The sequence below is a fragment of the Equus asinus genome, chromosome 5 (genome assembly GCF_041296235.1).
Source record: "Equus asinus isolate D_3611 breed Donkey chromosome 5, EquAss-T2T_v2, whole genome shotgun sequence".
Classification (NCBI taxonomy): domain Eukaryota; kingdom Metazoa; phylum Chordata; class Mammalia; order Perissodactyla; family Equidae; genus Equus; species Equus asinus.
In genome coordinates this window covers 27,185,542-27,204,553 of record NC_091794.1, presented here as the reverse complement: position 1 = coordinate 27,204,553, position 19,012 = coordinate 27,185,542, and the positions used below count along the sequence as shown (strand labels likewise).

The 19,012-nt window shown below is 35.6% G+C and overlaps 1 protein-coding gene across 6 annotated transcripts in view; it reads right to left on the bottom strand.

Moving 5' to 3' along the window:
• PAK2 (p21 (RAC1) activated kinase 2) overlaps positions 1–19,012 on the bottom strand; it is an 80,960-nt gene that overhangs the window by 17,696 nt on the left and 44,252 nt on the right. For all 6 annotated transcript variants that reach the window (XM_070509143.1, XM_070509146.1, XM_014868114.3 and 3 more), the window contains 10 exons: positions 11,244–11,344; positions 10,738–10,885; positions 9,171–9,202; positions 8,089–8,196; positions 7,083–7,215; positions 5,640–5,703; positions 3,763–3,811; positions 3,165–3,277; positions 1,925–2,042; positions 290–389 (listed from right to left, as the gene is read on the bottom strand). In XM_070509143.1, the coding sequence (XP_070365244.1) occupies positions 290–389; positions 1,925–2,042; positions 3,165–3,277; positions 3,763–3,811; positions 5,640–5,703; positions 7,083–7,215; positions 8,089–8,196; positions 9,171–9,202; positions 10,738–10,885; positions 11,244–11,344 (966 nt within the window). The remainder of the gene's footprint in view (positions 1–289; positions 390–1,924; positions 2,043–3,164; positions 3,278–3,762; positions 3,812–5,639; positions 5,704–7,082; positions 7,216–8,088; positions 8,197–9,170; positions 9,203–10,737; positions 10,886–11,243; positions 11,345–19,012) is intronic.

Here is a 19,012-nt window from a genome sequence, read left to right as displayed (position 1 = left end):
AGAAGAATTCTCTGAGACAGGTACTATTATTTTCCTTATCACACGAATGAGAAAATAGACACAAAGAGATTAAGTAACTTGCCCCAAATTATCAAGCAACTAGTAGCAGATCTGCTATTTACACTCAAGCTGTCCAGTTAAGAGTCCATACTCTTTATCACTCTTCTCCCTCCCCCTCCATATATGAAGTCATAAAAATATTAATAGCAGAAGAGATTATTTTACTTAAACAAAAGGCAGGAAGTTATAATAAACAACAATAAATGGTATTTGTTCATTTGTTACTCACTAAGTTTAACTGATCCTTCCATCCCCAATAGCACATTGTCACTTTTTATGTCTCTGTGGATCACTTGATTAGCATGTAAAAACTCCAATGCCTGTAAACACTGAACAGAAGAAAAACACCGATCAATGAAACAGTCCCTGAAAAGTCTAAAGGAGGCTCACATACAGTACTTCGGACCCGAGCACCGCCTCTGGTATCCAGAAGACATTCCAATACTTAGGTTTCAAAAGAAAAAACACCCTCTCATGTGCAAAGTTACGAAAATACGATACCTTAATTAATTAGCTGCCCCTCCTCCCACCCTTTGGTCTTTCCCAGAGACAATTATTAAATGATGTCTTATCTAGTCCTATCTCTGGCCAAGGATTATTTAAAATCCCACGAATATCACTCTGTCTTCAATGATCTCACCTATAAAATGATGGGTGGGTCTACACAATTTCCAGGCCTTTTCAGGTTTAAGTGCCTGGAGGTACGCAGCACTCAGTAAACATGCACAAGGCTCTTTAGAAATGATTTCAACAGTAAAGGATAAACTTGTGATCATTCCCGCTTGAATGTGAGACACTCAGAAGTCTAATCAACGCAAACCACTGAAAAGTGGGTAAGATCCTGGGTGTTTGGCTCCACTCAGCTGTTTGTCAATGTGACATAAGGTATTTTCTTCATTTCTTCTATGGTGGATTTCTCATAAAGCTATAGCTATGACCCAGACACCACTGATGAAAGATTAACTTTACTCTTATGCCATGTTTCAGAAAGGACTGAGTTAAAAGTGAGAAAAGACTCTTCCCCTTTCCTGAAATACAAGAACGAGATCAGATTTTTAAAATCTGCTTGCCTCTATGTTTTTTAACATAAACTGAGCATAAATTGTAAACATGGAAAAAGCTGTTTTTATTTCTTACCCTGATCAGAGAAGAACAACAAATACAGTCTGTATATCATTAATAACAACTAAAAATCTCATTTAAAATATTCTACTATTCATTCAAGGAATAAACCTATGTATTACTGCACTACATTTACCAAAAATTTAAGCCGATGATTGAAAAAAACAAATCCCAGGAAAATACTTGTACAAATAAATAGAAACAAAGTTTTCACAATTAGAAGAACTCCTAAAATAATTTTTACATCAATTATGAAAAAAATTAGAAAAACAAAGTAAGTGTAAATTCTTAAGTTTTTATCAGCTTTTAAGCCATCAAACACTCTCTGATAAGGGCTGTCACATTATTAACCTATCGTATTCATAACTGTTAAGGAGTTCTTAGTTCCGTCTCTCCTCAAACGACCAAGGGCTCTCTCTTTAGGGGGAGCATTATTAACTCAGAACTAAAATTTTCAAAGAATATTTTGTTAACACCTTAATTAAAGCAGAAAAAGGAAAACATCAATGTACTATCTTTATATGAACAAAGTTTATAATTCACTTTTGTATCACTGTAAAAATGCTGAAAGCCAAACCATAGGAAACACAATAGTCTCAAGAATTTTTACAATTTTGCCCTTTGTGACAAAGATTCCTAGGAAAGTATCTCACACAACAAAAATTACGCAAAAATCTTCCCTCCTCTTTACCTCCTGCTAACCAGACATCACCGTAACTTACCAAAAAGGGAGCCAACTCACCTCTCTGCATACGGCAGCGATCTGTGCTTCGTCCATGCAGGTTTCTGTTACAACATCAGTAAGTGATCCCCCAGCAAGGTATTCCATCACCACAAACAATTCATCTCCCATCAGGTAACTAAACAAAGAACAGGCAAGAGACACTCGCGTTTTTACTTTTTTTAAACACATGGCCTCTGTGTTGAAGAATTCAAATGTTAGGCGCCCTAATAACAAAACAAGAAAGCTGGCAGCTTTGAGAGCTAGGAAGAAAGTTGCTACATAACAGCACAGAAAAGTAACTGAGGATCACATTATGATTCTCCTGGATCACTCGTAACTTGAGTGTGTACACAGATTATTCCACTTAAAATAACCCTGCGAGGCAGGAATTACTCGTCCTGTTTTACAGATGAAGAGAGAGGCTTGAAGAGGTTAAGTAACTCATCCAAAGTGACATAGCTGGTAAGTGACAGAACCAGAACCTGAAGCCAAGTACAACCGATTCCAAAGTGTATGGCTTAACCACCATGCTATAGCAACTTGAAATACTATTTTAAAAAAGTAGGGAAATGTACCTGGAAAGTTTATTTCTATGAACATGGTCCCTATAACTAGGGCTAAAGTCTAAAAATGTGTTATCTTTTTCCCATTCTAAACAAATTGAAATACGGAAGTAAGAAAATCGCCTATAGTCCTCTCTCTCTGAAACAATCACTATTACCATTTTCATTTATTTTTCCACTATTCTTCTTTCATTCACATAAATGTAATTACTTAAAAAAACCCACATACTTGTAAGATACAAAATTTTCTATTCTGCTTTTTATTCTGCTATTTAACATCAATTTCTAAATTAAAATAAGGTTTTGATAGACATACTATTTGCCTGTGAAAAACAGCATCTGAAATAAAAATTAATCCAAAAGTTTAAAAACCGTGTGGCCAGTAACCTCTATCATTCAAGACACGAATCACAGCCAACCTTTCCCTCATGTTTCTGCTTCTGATCATTTGTAACTAATAAGAGCACCAGCAGCAATGTCCTTCATTTAACTGCCTTCTCTCACTTGCCAAGTGATATCTACGTAGAAAAAGGGCCCGCTAAACTGTAATGTGCTATTTTTCTCTCTCCTCCTCCTGCAAGCTTCCATTTCAGCACTGACATTCTACTCTAGTCTAAGTAAAGCGGCTACCCCCAAAACCATGAGACTTAAAATTTCCACATCTGTCCCAGTGTTTACGAAATATTCATATTTACCTGTCCAAGAAGTTAACTATGTTGGGATTCTTTAATTCTTTCATTACCAGAATCTCATTAATGATCAATTCCTTCTTTGGCTGTTTCTGTAAATTAATTTGTTTGATAGCAACCTATGATGGAAACAGAATTAAAAAAAAATCAAAACAAGTTTCCTAATTCTCTTAGAAAATTACAAACACTAGTTAGTCATTTAATTTACTGCATATATATCACATATACAATGAGATAACCTACTCATAGGGAGTACTTTTACTTCCACGTGGCCTATGCACAATGCTGTGTAATACACAGAGCCTAATTATTTTTAGATTTCTCTTGAAGCTGACTAACCAACCCAAGGTCAGTCCAGTGCCAGGAATTAATCCTCTTTTCATTTCAAGCTGTGAAAATACTTTTTAAAATATTTGCTTATTTATGAAACAACACAAAGTTCCGTTCCTCCAGTTAATAAGAAAAGTGCTAGGACATTATGCAGAGTAATTCTTTTGACATGTTCCATTGAAAAAGAGATTTCTATTGATTATTCACAGGTTTATCTAGTTTGTCCTATACTAAAATCTAATGGTAACACCCAGAAGTATGAAAAAGTAGCTACCTCCTGCCCCAATGCCACATCGGTAGCAGTGAAAACTGTACCAGAAGCCCTGGGGGGAAAAAGACACAACAAGATTTAAGGTTTATAAATCACTATCATTTAAAACATCCAAACACTTTATACTTAGAACTACTGAAAAAGAACTAAAGAACATTTAAGACCTAACATCTTTAACAGCAGTAAAAGTAAAAACAAGAGAGAAAAAAAAATAAGAAAAAGAGGCAATTCTTGTGGCCAAAATTTAGGTTAGAAATTTGTCATAAATTTCCTTCCTAAAAAAGTAGGAAAAAGATAAAGGAAAGAAAAAAGTAACATATATTTATGGATCCACCTCCCTGCTCAAGAAACAAAGAACTGCAAATACATTCGAAGGTTCTTACGTGCCCTTTCCAAGGGCATCCTCCCTCCTCCCCAAAGTAAGCTGTATTTGGTGTTTATTCTGCATTTGATGCGCACTATTTCCATGTAGTTCTCCATACTTTAACTACAAGGGACACAGCTGTGTATCACTATAGAATATATTCAACATACTTTTTAAACTTCATATAAACTGTTTCATTTTACATATTTTTCTTTTCTTTTCTTTTTTTTTTTTGAGGAAGATTAGCCTTGAGCTAACTACTGCCCATCCTCCTCTTTTTGTTGAGGAAGACTGGCTCTGAGCTAACATCCATGCCCATCTTCCTCTACTGTATATGTGGGACGCCTACTATAGCATGGTTTTTGCCAAGTGGTGCCATGTCCGTACCCGGGATCTGAACCGGCAAACCCCGGGCCGCCGAGAAGCAGAACGTGCGAACTTAACCAATGCGCCACTGGGCCGGCCCCAATTTTATGTATTTTTCTGCAATTTGCTTTTTTTTTTTTTGGCACCTGGGCTAACAACTGTTGCCAATCTTCGTTTTTTTTTTTTTAAGGATTGGAACCTAGGCTAACAACTGTTGCCAATCTTTTTTTCTTCTTTTCTGCTTTATCTCCCCAAACCCTCCCTGTACACAGTTGTATATCTTAGTTGCACGTCCTCCTAGTTGTGGGATGTGGGACACCGCCTCAACGTGGCCTGACGAGTGGTGCCATGTCCGCGCCCAGGATCCGAACCCTGGGCCGCTGCAGCAGAGCACGTGAACTTAACTTCTCGGCCACGGAGCTGGCCCCCAATTTGCTTTTTTAATTCAACATTGGATTTTGGAAGGTTATCCATATGGATAGGTGTTATTCATTCATAACTATTATAATAATATATATTATTCAACATATTACAATTTATCCATTTCAAGTTCAAGACTATTAAGAAGATTTTCAATTTTTCGTTATTAAAAACCAGTGCTGCAACTGAATTTAGTTTTTAAAAAGAAAGAAAGTTTTCAAAAGAGACTTAAGCTCTCTTTCTAAATTCACGGAACACTTTCCAGAGATTAACAACATTAAAAACTCAAGATTTTCATTTGCTCCCAAGCAACAGAAAAAAAAGTTTAGTTAGTTAGTTTAAAAATACAAATTAGTGGACAAAAACAGAAGATCAGTAGATTCAGAGATCAATACTCAATCATATGACTAAAATGCATGTTTTTATTGCCTATAATCTTATAGTAAAAGTGTTCTTATTGTCTTTTAAATATATTTGATGGGCAATTTTTCCAGCCATCTAATCTCTTACCACGAATGAGAAATAACATTTAAGAAGAAATAACGTACAATCATTGCTAAGTAATACAGTTTTTAAAATAGCATCTAGAAATAAATGCATTACTTATTTACACAAATCCAAGGATATCACTCATAGGATAGTGTAAGTGCTCTATGTCAGCAGGCAAAGGAGATACCATGCTGTACACCTAAGTATTGAATATTGTGGTGATACAGTCACAAATACTTACCCTTGCCCAATTTTCTCATATCTTGTATATTTTTTCTTAGGGTCACCTATGCTCACGATAGTTCCTATTTTAAACAAAAACAACAAAAAGTTGGAAGCTCAGTCAAGCATTTTAAAATTGTAAGTTAATTCTAATATCATTATTCCTTATAATAAAACACTGATTTTAGAACTGTGGTTTTCAAATGTAACACTAAATTTCCAAAACAAAATACTAAAGAAACTTAAGGAATAAAAATAAACAGTATCAGAAGCAAAAAGACACATTATTGCCATAAGGTTAGACCTCCTAACTAATGTCTTGATTATCATTACTTTAAAAAGTGATCACGTTTTAAAAAGACCAACTGTAGAAGTTTGCCTGAAACTAAGGGGCTTCTCAGGATGTGGGATGCTCAGTCTTAAAACCGGGACATTTCTGGGGAAAGGATGAGCCGGTCATTCTACTTTTCATATTCCACTGAAATGTATTAAACCAATAATAAGTTATGAAACTACTTACTATCAAAAATAATATATAAATGATACCCAAACGAATAACCCTAAATGGCTCTTCTGACTCTTTCCATATATCTTCTTTCAATATATTTACGAAACCACTTATTACTACAAAGATGACTCTACTTTAACATGAACTAAGCATACATCTATTTTAGGAAAGTTCACAAAGTCACAGCTAAGAAACAGGTTTTAAAATTAGGATATTGAACATAAAACCATACCTTATATTCTTATTACTGGTAAATCAAAATATTAGAGACCATACTAAATTTTTACTTGCTCAAGGTAAAAGTAGACAGGGGCATATCAAGGAAACGCACATAAATAATCCAATTTTATCTAGGAATATCAAATCTACAGCCACTATAGTTAGAGTATTTTTCCTTGATTCCTCTGGGTCAGTGTTCTTTATAGTTGCTATAGACTTCTCATCAGACATTACTGCTATCCTCTTCCTGGCACTGTGTACATTATTTCCAATGGTTGATCCAGGCCAGTGAGAGGTGATGGATGAAAGGGGAAAAGAGGAAAAAAATACCTTTTATGCCTACACATACATCTACACAGGAAGGCCATTTCGGTGAGTTATTTAGGGACATTTGGTATTCTCACACTGAGAGGCTACAGTTATACATAAACATATACAAACTTCCTTTGATAAAGTCTCCAACTATGACCCTGAGATTTGGCCCTTCAGGAAAAAGTACTGCTCCCAAAGGTACTGACTATTGCAAAGACACTGCTCACTAGTCAACACATAATAATAAGCAAAGAAGAATATTGGCTTCACTAGATTTTAATTGAAGCTATTGCTCCTAGAAGAAAATAGTTTATTCTTTATGTGTTAAGCCAAAATATAAGGTATAAATTAAAATCCATCTGGGCCAAATGTTTCAAGAGCTGTTAACAATTTAAGAATAATATAAAAACGTAGCTAACATACTTAATTTCTCCATAATCTCTTCATCTGTCATTTTGGTCTTCTTTTTCTGTTTGTCAGAAGACTTAGGACCACCATCAACACTAGATTCACCAACTGGTGCAGGAATAGGGTCTATTACAGACCGTGTATAAATCTGCAGAGAGACAGTTAATTACTAAGATTTGAGGAAAAATATTTTTATGTATTCTTACTGGCACACTATGCAGTTTTTTGATTTTTAAAAAGAAGTACAAATTTAAAAATCATGCTTTTACAACAAAAGGGAAATAGAGAGCAAAATAATAGAAACCTTGATGCTGAAATAACTATTAATTCCCACATAAATTTTTACACAAATACGATATCTACCATTTCATTTTGAACAGCCAGTTCTGGGAGATAAAGAAAAGACCTCTGTCATTCGATCAGGATCCTCAGAGTGTCACCTGCCAGTTGTGCCACCACTCCATCACACACACTGCGGAGCCTCCCCCACGCTCTACCTGTGTTAATACAGGCAGCAGGACAGGACACTTTCTGTCTCTACCTGAGGTCACTGTTAAAATCCTCCCATGTTGGGTTAGGAATATCACTCTCAGCAGCCTCCTGAATGACACCAAGGCGTTGAGGGAAATGTAAAATGGGAGATAAAATAATAATTTGGGTAAAAAGTAAGGTCCAAGTTTTAGACATAGTAGTTATAGTTTTCTGCATCGAGATAACAGAAAAAGCCAGAGAAATAGATGAATTCTTGAGAAGAGAGGGTGTAACATAGAAAGAAAAAACAATGAGATAAGTATTTTAACTTTTAAAGAAGCCACTTGATTTTAATTTTTCAAACACTAGGTTTTTTTGACGAGTAATCTTTAGGTAAAGGTCTCCTATTCAAATTTCCCGATACTAAAATATCTTAAGTCTGAGGCCTTTTTGAAATTAATCATTGGAAGTCAAATACAGATTGCTGTTTTTTAATAAAAAACACACAGGCACAGACACACACAGCCCAGTTCACTAATCAGACACGTACTGATTTTGTATGATCCGGTCGTGGGGCAATAACAGGGGGAGCAGCCTCTTCATCATCATCGTCCTCCTCTGTTACTACTGCTGGTGTCTCTGATCCCTTGGTATTCAGCTGCATTTATTACAGGAGCAAAGTAAAGAAGACAAGTCAAATATAGTAACACACTAAAATACGACACTCTCTTTTTTAACATACCTGAAAAAAATGTATTTCTTTAATACTTCATTTCAAGATGATAAAATCTCACTCCTAATCTAATCATTTAAAAAGTAACGGCAATTTTATAAGTTATAAAAAGTAAGCTTATGAAATAAATGTATATGGTAAATAGCAAGTATTTTTAAGAGAGAATTTATACCCTTTCTATAGAGAATTTTATACCCTTTAAACAAGCCCTAAAAGTAAACAATCACTTTATTTGTTAAGACCAAAAACAAAGATCCTGTAGGCTTTGTATAAGTCAGAGTCATTTTCAGTCATTTAAAACAGTCAGATTCACCAGAAAAAATGGTGGCTAACGAAACAAAAGAGGAAGGCAGTAACCTTTAGACAGAGCTTATGATATGCCAGGTGTGTGCTGGGGAGGTGCACTCTACATAGTGCGTTTAATCTTCATATAACTCCAGGGGATTATTTCCTCCCAACTGAGGAAACGAAAATAAAACAGTGACTGTCTGCAGGAGGTGACTGTGCTCACACAATAACTTAAAGTTTCAGACAACTCTGAAGACTCTGACAGGCTTCTCTTGTTCAGTATGTTCCCATATTCTATATTCAATAAAACAGTGCCAGGGGAAAATGCTAGCAAGTTCTTTGTATTCATGCTTGTATATGGCAACATTATCAAAAGTAGCTAAACTGCTCTAAAGCTCATAATAAGTTTTGGTTACTTTAAGTAATGTATCAAGGAAATTCTATTTGCTTAATATGGCTTCCTCAACTAATCAGATGGCCAGCTAAGAACGTACAATAAGTAGTTATTTATTTATGATGGCTGTAATTTATTTTAGAAAGCAAAATAAAAACAGATTTGTTTTGGGTAACAAATTACAACAAGAGCTACAAGAAATAACATATTAACTTACTGCTGGTGTTCCAGAAGGGAAGCCATCCTTCTCTGAATATGAGACAAAAAATAACGCCAAGTTAACAATTCAAAAAATAAAACTTCTATATAATAAAAGGAAGAAAATAGAAAGCAGAGCAAGAAAAATGTTTATAAATTGATTTCATTTTAAGCTAAATTAAGTCTTGAGGAAAATGACAACATCAGTATTCAAACTGGAATTCATACAACATTGAGCTAACAAATTTCAAATCTTAATGCAACTTTAAATTTACTACAAGTCACTGAATTGTATACCTCAAAAGGGTGAATTTTACAGCATGTAAATTATACCTTAATAAAGTTATTAAAATTTATTTGCAACTATACCTGTCAATTTGTGTTTATTAAAACAAAACAGAAGTTTATTTGTAACAATATTTTCTCCTGAAAAATCCCTGAAGGCAAAACAGTTTATGAAGACTCAACGTCAAAATGCTCACTCTGGAGTTCAGAAGAGCAAGTTTTGTTTTGTTTTATTTTTTAAGATGCCAAGAGACTTATTATATATATATGTAAAATGAAAAGAACATTCTGGTTGAACATGGATTTAAAAAAAGAGATGACTAATTGACACAGATTTGCTAGTTGACACGAAAGTTCTAGGGGCAAGGCTGACCTTTTGCTAAGGACGGACTAGGCTAAGCAAAAAGTTCACATCTGCCAAGTTGTCTCTATCCATTCCTTGAGCACAACCCTTATTTCTGCAAGGATGCAATCAAATTAAGTACAATTAATTTAAAACAACATGTATGATTTTAGCGCAATCATATTGTTTTTAAAAACTACGTGTATGACTTTAGGGAACAGAGAAACATATTAATGACACCCTGAGGATGTAATCAGCAAAATCTACACTGGAGGAAAGGGGACAAATGATCCTGTTTCTTTAACAAATAAACTGCAAGACAAAGAGAGCATGAAAGAGGGGAAGCCTAAATATCAAAAGGCATTGGACAGAGAGAGCAATTAACTGTAACGTATGGACTTTATTCCAATCCTCACTTGAATAAACTATTTTTTAAAAATACATTATTCTCCAATTCTTACCTGACGATATCCCAATTCTGAGGTAAAAATTCTTTTAGTTCTGTTTGCTTTATGTTTATATATTTGATGTTTCAATTTTTGAGTGGACTTAAACATTTTTTACTTCAAAGTCTGTGCATTTATATAGTGAAACAACCCTCCTCCTGTCCCACTAACAATAAATATGTTTCTAGTATGAACATGTCTATAAATCAGCACCTTTCTTTCCCTTCTATTGCTAGAAGTCATTCAAAAGCAGTGAAAAGAAAAGACAATATAAACCAAAGGCCAAAACATTCACTTTTGGCAAAACTAAGAGGTTACTATAATCCCGAGACTCCAAATCATGTGCAAGAGCTGTCCCAATCAGTTGACAAAAGGCAGATCCATGCAGGGGAATAAGTAGAGACAAGAACCATAGCTTAGCTTCTTATTTTTCCAGAAGCAACCTTTTTATCTAGAAGTATAACTCTGCAATCCCATTTGAATCAGCCTTTTAACGTTGTCTGATGTCTTACCAGGAGGAGTAAAGCTCAGGTATTTCTGTTTCACTGTGTTGGAGTCATAGAACTTTAAGACATCCAGCACAGCCTGAGGATTCTTCTTTTGCTCTAGTTTGGTGATATTGGAGGTCTGTAATAATCGAGCCCACTGTTCTGGCATGCCCTAATGAAAGGATATTCAGGAAATTAGTTGTTTTGAGTTGCTCTAACAAAGTCAATTTCTAGAGGTAAATGACAAAATACATAAAACAAATCAGTGTACACAATTGTAGGTTTGACTAAATTCGAAAAAGTCTAGTCTTGTAAAGGTCTATTTTTCTAAACATATTTTGCATACTTATAATTAACGGGCTTAGCTCCCTAGGAAAAAGATACCCCCAACCAGAAACACTTTTATAAGAATACAGAGAAAAGCACTTAGAATTCACAGTTAACGTGGATAGAAAAGCTAACTTCGAACTTAATACTGAAAGGAAAGGTTTAAGTGCTGACATAAGTAAGCCCCAATTAGGCAAACTTACTGTGAATTCTCCAGTAACAGCATCAAAGCCAACATGGATAGTGTGCTCAAAATCAGATGGAGGAGAAATTTCTGGCCGTTCCTTCTCTTTCTTCTTACTTCCTAGAGGGCATTAAAAAAAAAAATCAGCCTATTTAAAAAAGATTAATAAAAATACTCATAATTGTACGTTTGTATTTTTCCTAAAACAGATTAGGAACAAAGTTATTCTAGAAAAGAGATTTCCCCTAAAAACACTGGCTGATAGGAAACTGATACACGAAGCACAGTGAGCTATCCTGTCATCAACAGGGGCGGAGACAAGCAGGTCCTGATTAAAGAGGTGCACAGACTGAACCAGCTCCAGGCCTGAATAAAAGGACACGGCAGGACAGACAGCCCTTACGATGCTGGTTCTCTCATAAATAGAGGCCTACATCGCAGACACCGAGCAATTTGGAAAATAAAGCCTATCCAATCCTATTTCTATTTGGCCATGTTCATCCAGAAAGAACAATGTCCATTACTATGACCATGTAAATAATATGCACTGTACAGAAAAGTAGTACAAAGACCGCATCACCTTTCTTGTGCAACGCTAACCCTTCTTTCTATTGAAGTTAATAAGTGCTACATTTTAAAGTTTCCTAGTTTTTTTGTGGCTCCATCAATTACTTTTGCAACATTTCTGCCACACACCTATCAATAACATCCTCTGTAAATTCAAACACATTGGTTCCTTTTTTGACCCTGGCCTCCTTGCTCTCAGATCCTCCTGCTCTCACCTGCAGTAGTTTATGTCCAGGCTGTGGAATGGCTACCATCCTAGAACCTTTCTTTCTTCACTTTTACCCTGTGCAGGAATCTATTTTTTGGATCCTATGTTTTCTTCTTCTTGGTTTACCCCTTGAAAATTCTTGACCATATATATATTTTGGTTGAAAAAGCTTTTTTCCCCCCCTTCAGAATTTCTTCTAATCTCCAGTGTTGCTATTTAGGAGGCCAATGCCATTTTGAACCACTGTTGAAAATCAACTGTCCATACATGCATGGGTCTATTTCCAGACACTCAACTTCGTTGCAATCATCTCTTATTTTTATGCCAATACCCGACTGCCTTGATTACTGTAATTGTAGAATAGGCATTGAAACTACAAAGTATAAGCCTTGTAACTTTTTTTCCCCCAAAACTCTTTGGCTAGTCTAGGTCCTTTGCACTTCCACATGAATTTTAGAATCAGCTTGATAACTTTTACAAAAAGCCTGCCGGGCTTTTGACTGGGATTGCATTGAATCCTCAGACCACTTTGGGGAGAACTGATTTCTGACCAATACTGAGTCTTTTAATGCATGAAAACAGTCAATTTCTTTGTTTATTTAGTCCTTTGTTTTCTCTCAGCAATGTCTTATAGTTATCAGTGTACAGATCTGTCACTGCTTTTGCCAGATTTCTGCCTCAGTATCTCAAAATTTCTATTGCTATTGCAAATGGTACAGCTTTTAACATCTACTTTCAATTACTAATTGATGGCATATAGTAACACAGTTGATTCTTGAATATCAATTTCACATCCTGAAATCTTACTGTAGCTACTTTTTAGTTCCAGTACCATTTTTGTAGCTATCATAGAATTTCCCTTAAAAATCTGGTTATGTTGTTGGTGAATTAAGACAGGTTTACTACTTCTTTCTCACTCTGGATTCCTTTTACTTCTGTTTTTTGCCTTACTGCACTGACTATAACCTCTAGCACACTGTTGAATGAAAGTGGTGAGAAGGGAAATCTTTGCATTCTTCCTGATCTTAGTGGGAAAACAGCCATTTTTTTCACCATTAACTTTGATGCCAGCAGTAGGTTTTTCAAAGATGCCCTATATCAGGTCAAGGGCATTTTCTTCTATTGCAAGTATGCTTAACGATTTTATCAGAAATGGATATTGGATTTTGTCAAATGCTTTTTCTACATCCATTGAGGCGAACATGTGGTTTACCTTTTTCATTTTGTTAATAGAGTGCACTACACTGATTTCCAAATGTTACAGCAACCTTGCCCTCCTGAAATGAAATTCACTTGGTCATGATGCATTACTCTTATTAGACACTGTTGTATTCTAATGTTAAATTCTTCCTAAGATTTTGCATCTATGTTCATGAGCAATTTGGATATGCAGCTTTCTTTTCTTGTAAAGACTTTAGTTGGGGTATCATAAAATGAGTTCGGAAGTATTCTTTCCTATTCAGTTTTCTGAAAGTTTGTGTAGAATTGGTGATATTTCTTTCTTAAATGTTTGGTGGAATTCACCAGTGGTGCTATCTGGGTCTGATACTTTCTCTGTGGAAAGGCTAGTAACTACAAACTAAATTTCCCTAAGAGATACAGGGTTTTCAGGTTACCTATTTCTTCTCAAATGAGCTTTGAAAATTTGTCTTTTGAGAAATTTTTCCCTTTTATCTAACATGTTAAATTTGTGTATATTTGTTCATAATATTACTTTATCATTTTTTTTAAGGAAGATTAGCCCTGAATTAACATCTGCTGCCAATCCTCCTTTTTGCTGAGGAAAACTGGCCCTGAGCTAACATCCGTGCCCATCTTCCCCTACTTTCTATGTGCGACGCCTGCCACAGCATGGCTTGCCACGCAGTGCCATGTCTGCACCCGAGATCCAAACGGGTGAACCCCAGGCTACCAAAGCAGAACGCGCGCACTTAACCGCTGTGCCACCGGGCCAGCTCCTTACTTTATCTTTTTAATATTTGTAAAATCTGTTAAGGATGGTACCTCTCTCATTCTCAATATTGGTAATTTGTGTCTTCTTTCTTTTATCCCCTCATCAGTCTGGCTAGACGTTTACCCATTTCACTGATATTCTCAATGAATCAGCTTTTGGTTTCACTGATTTTTCTGTATTTTTCTTGTATTTCGTTAATCTCCACTTTGATTTTTATTATTTCTTTTATTCTACTGACTTTGGATCTCACCTGCTCTTCCCTTCTAGTTTATTAAGATGGCTTTGCTGAAGTCATTGATCTGAAATAATTTTTTTCTTTTCCAATACAGGTGTTTAATACTATAAATTTTCCTTTATGTATTGCTCTAGGAGCCTCATACAGATACTGACATTTTCAATTTTCATTTTCATTTATTTCATATACTTTACTTTCTAAATATTCTTTTGATTTCTTCATTTATTTGGAAGTGTTTTATTTACTTTCCAAATATTTCCAGAGATCTTTCCATTATTGATTTCTAATTTAGTTACACTGTAATCACAGAATATACTTTGTGTGATTTGAATCCTTCTAAATTTCTTGAGACTTTTAAAAATGATCTTAGAATATGATTTATCTCAGTAAATGTTTCATTGTTTACTTAAAAAGAATGTGTATTCTGCTGTGTGGAATGTTCCACAAATGCTAGTCCATCCAGGTGGTTGTGGTTTTAGCAGTTTTCTGTCCATTTGTTCTACCAATTATTGAGAGAAGTGTACTAGAATCTCCAACTATAACTGAGTGTCTATTTCTCCTTGAAATTCTGTTTTTGCGTCATGTATTTTGAATACCTATTATTAAGTGCGTATGTGTTTAGTTCTATTATCTTGATGAATTAACCCACTACCATTATGAAATAACCTATACCTTATCCTTATCCCTTAAATATTTAGAGCGGTATTTTTCACCCTAAAATATACCTTGTCTGATATAAACAGAGCTAGTGCAGGTTTCTTTTCACTATTAGCATACTTTTTTTAATCCTTTTATTTTAACCTATCCTTTATATTTTTTAAGTGGATTTCTTGTAGGTAGCACATAGTTAAGTCTGCTTTAGCAATTTTATAATCTCCGCCTTTTAATTGGGGTATCTAGATCAGTTAGATTTAATGTGACAGCTGATATAGTTGGGTTTAAACCCACTATCCTATTATTTGTTTTCTAATGGTCTCTATCTAGTCTGTTTCCATTTTCCTCTTTTTGTTCTTTTGGATTAACTATTTTTTAAATAATTCCCTTTTATCTCCTTTGTTGGTATTTTAGCCATAACTCTTTACATACCATAAAGTTCACCTCTTTAAATTGCACAATTCGCTGGGTTTTAGTATGTTTATAGAGTTGCAACCATCACACAATCTAACTTTAAAACATTTTCATCACCCCTAAAAGAAACCTGTACCCATTAGCAATCACTCCCCATTGCTCCTTCTCCCTGTCCCCAAACTCTAGGCATACATACTTATGCCTCTACATACTTACTTATTCTGGCCATTTCGTATAAATGAAATCATATAACGTGGTCTTTTGTAAATGGCTCTTTTCACTTAGTTTAGTTTGAAGTTGATCCACATGATAGCATATATCAGTGCTTCATTTCTTTAAAACTCAATTTCTTATCTTTTAAAGAGATTTAGATTTTTAAAAATTTACCATTTCCAGCGATTTTCATTCCTTTATGCAGATCCACATTTCCCTCTGACATCATTTTCCTTCTGCCTAAGGATTTGGTTTAACATTTCCTATAGTGCAGCTCTGCTGGTGATAAATTCTTTCATCTTTCACACATTTTAAAAAGTCTGTTTCCCCTTCATTTCTGAAAGATATTTTCACAGGATAGAGAATTCTAAATTGACCGATTGTTTTCTTCCAGTACTTTAAAGATGTTCTTCCTTGTCTTCTGGTTTGCATTATTGCTTACATAAAGTCTGTTGTCATTTTTTGTTCCTCTACATGTAATGTGTCTTTTCCTTCTGACAGCTTTTTACTTTTTGCCTCACAACAACAAGCACTGTTTTTTCTTAGTAGATTTTATTTTTTATAGCAATTTCAGGTTCACAGAAAATTGAGCCAAAGGTCTGGAAGCTTTTAAGATTTTCTCTTCATCATTGGTTTTAAACAATTTGATTGTGTGCCTTGGTGTAGTTTTCATCATGTTTCCTGCGCTCAGAATTCACTCAATTTCTTGAATCTATGGGTTTACAGTTTCCATTAAATTTGGAAAATTTTCAGCCATTTTTTAAAAAGTAATTTTTTAATGCTTCCTCTTCCCCTTCTTTGGAGGCCTCCATTACACTTACATTAGTCTGCCTGAAGTTGTCCCCACAGCTGTTCACTTTTGTTTCAGCCTTTTTTCTCCAAGTTTCATTTCTGATGATTTCTATTCACATAGTCTTCAAATTGACTAATCTTTTCTTCTGCAATGTCTAATCTACTGTTAATCCTGTCCATTGTATTTTCCAGCTCTACAATTTCGCTTTCTTCTATCTTCCATTGCTGCTTCTTAATATGCTGAATCTTTCCTTTGGGTTCTTCAACATATGGGAATACAGTTATTTAACTGTTTTAAAGTTCTTGCCTACCTGTGCCATTTCTGGATTGATTGCAATTGACAGATTTTACTCATTATGCCTGGAAAACACTGATTGGATGCCAGACTGAAATTTTTTCCTTGTTAGGTGCTAGGTATTTTTTTTTTTTATCGAGTTCATAATGGTTTACATCAAGGTGAAATTTCAGTTGTACGTTATTTCTTGACTGTCACCACATAAGTGCTTCCCTTCACCCCCATGGCCCACCCCTGGTAACCACTGAACTGTTTTCTTTGTCCATGTATTTGTTTATATTTCACATATGAGTGAAATCATCTGGTGTCTGCCTTTCTCAGATTGGCTTATTTCGCTTAGCATAATTCTCTCCAGGTCCTTCCATGTTATTTTGGTGCTAGGTATTTTTATACTCCTATAAATATTGTGAGCTTTGTTCTGGGACCTAGAAAGCTGATTCTTAGCTGTTTACTCATATAAGAGAAAAACGAATTTAGAAATACTTGATCCTCTCAGGTATTATTTTTTAAGTTTTGTTAGGATTGGAGCACATCTAATCTAGGGCTAATTCTGCCCCAAGGCAAGAACTCTTTCCAATGTTTTGTACTCTGAAGCGTAGAAAAAGGATATATTCTATGTCCTGCGTGAGCTTTGAGGACTGTTCCCTCTAATCATTTCCAGTGGTTCTTTCTCCAGCTTTGGAGAGTTTCCTCACATGCATGTGCTACTAAAGACTTGAGGGGGAATTGCAGATCTTTCTTTCCCTGTTCAGCTCTTTATTCTCTGGTATCTGTATTATAAACCAGCTGCTTTGGTATCCCCCAATTCCCAGCTGTATTTCTCAACTCTAGGAGACTACCTAATTGCCCCTTCCTGTGCTGCAGCCTGGAAACTCTCTCCAGGAATTAAGCTGGAACAATTGTAGGACTCCTCAATTGTTTCCCATCTCTTAGGGAATCACTTTCCTTTATTGCCTGATGTACAATGTCTTGAAAACCACTGTTTTGTATATTCTTTCCCAGTGTTCTGGTTCTTTCAGTTGGAGGGGTAAATCTGGTCCCTGTTACTCCATCTTGACTGGGAGTATAACAGGTTTTGCTGTCCTATCTGTGGTATTATGATATCTCAGGATGATGTGATTTGATGTGGTCTTCATTCATTCATTGTGCTGAGTACTCAGTGGGCCCCCTTCCATCTGGAAATCATATTCTACACATCTAGAATTTTTTTTCTATTACTTCTTTGATTATTTCCTTCTCTCTGTTTTCTTTGTTCATTATTAGTTAGATCAGTCCATCTTGGTCTGATCTTAAACCTGTTATCTCTTCTCTCATATTTTCCATCTTTGTGTTTTTTTTTCCTCCCCAAAGCCCCAGTACATCCTACTGTTGTATACCCTAGTTGCAAGTCCTTCTATTCTTCTATGTGGGATGCTGCCACAGCATGGCTTGATGAGTGGTGTGTAGGTCCACACCCAGGGTCTGAACCAGCAAACCCTGGGCTGCTGAAGCAGAGTGCATGAACTCAAGCACTGCACACCACTGGGCCAGCCCTATCTTTGTATTTTTGTTTAACAATCTGGGAGAATTTTCTTGACTAACTTCTAGTCTTCTGCCTACGGATATCTTTTGTTTCTTTTGATAATCTTAAATGTTCACCTTGCAAAAATTATTTCTCATTGTTCTCTGATTGTTCTTTCTCTGAGAACACTTTTCTTGTTTCATGGATGCAATTTATCTTCTCTCTTTGAAGATTATATCGTTTATGTGTGTTTATAGGTTAGTTTATTTCTCCCTACACTGTCTGTTTCTTCTACATTCTTTTTTATGCCCTGTTGTTTTGGATTCTCTTATGTTACAGGTTTTTCTCAAATGTCTGGTGATCCTTTGCTGTCTACTCACGTAGAAAAGTATTAAGAAGTTAACTGGGAGATAAGTTGGCCTTTGCACTAAAGATGGGGGAAGGATATGGGGTACCTAAAGTATCTTTTCCGGGGCATTTTGCTTATCCAGAGAAAAATCTTCCAATGTCTTGCCTAAGGGCTTTGAGTCAAGAAGAGTTCTGAAAGCAGGGCAGAGGAAAGGAGTTTAGTATGTTAACTTTCATTGATCCTGCCTTTTTTATTCTGGTGGTACACCTTTTCCTGGCTCCTCTGACAAGAATAATAATGGGCCTCTCAGGTTTAATTTCTCCTCAAATAAATGTAAACATCGGTTTGTTCTTTTGTTCTCTCAGAGGACGGGAGTTATATCTGCCTGGCTGTATGTGGTAAAAATGGGCTCCTAAGGGGCCTTAGAAACTTCCTATATAGATTTTCAACTAATTTTCCCTTTTCAGCCTGTGTATTACACTCCCCTCGCCCACCATACACAAACACACACACAAAAACACATTGTGTGATTCTCAATCCTGAGCCTTGGAGATTTTGACAGGGAAACTGGTTCACTTCTCACAGACATTCCTCTCTGCAAATGCT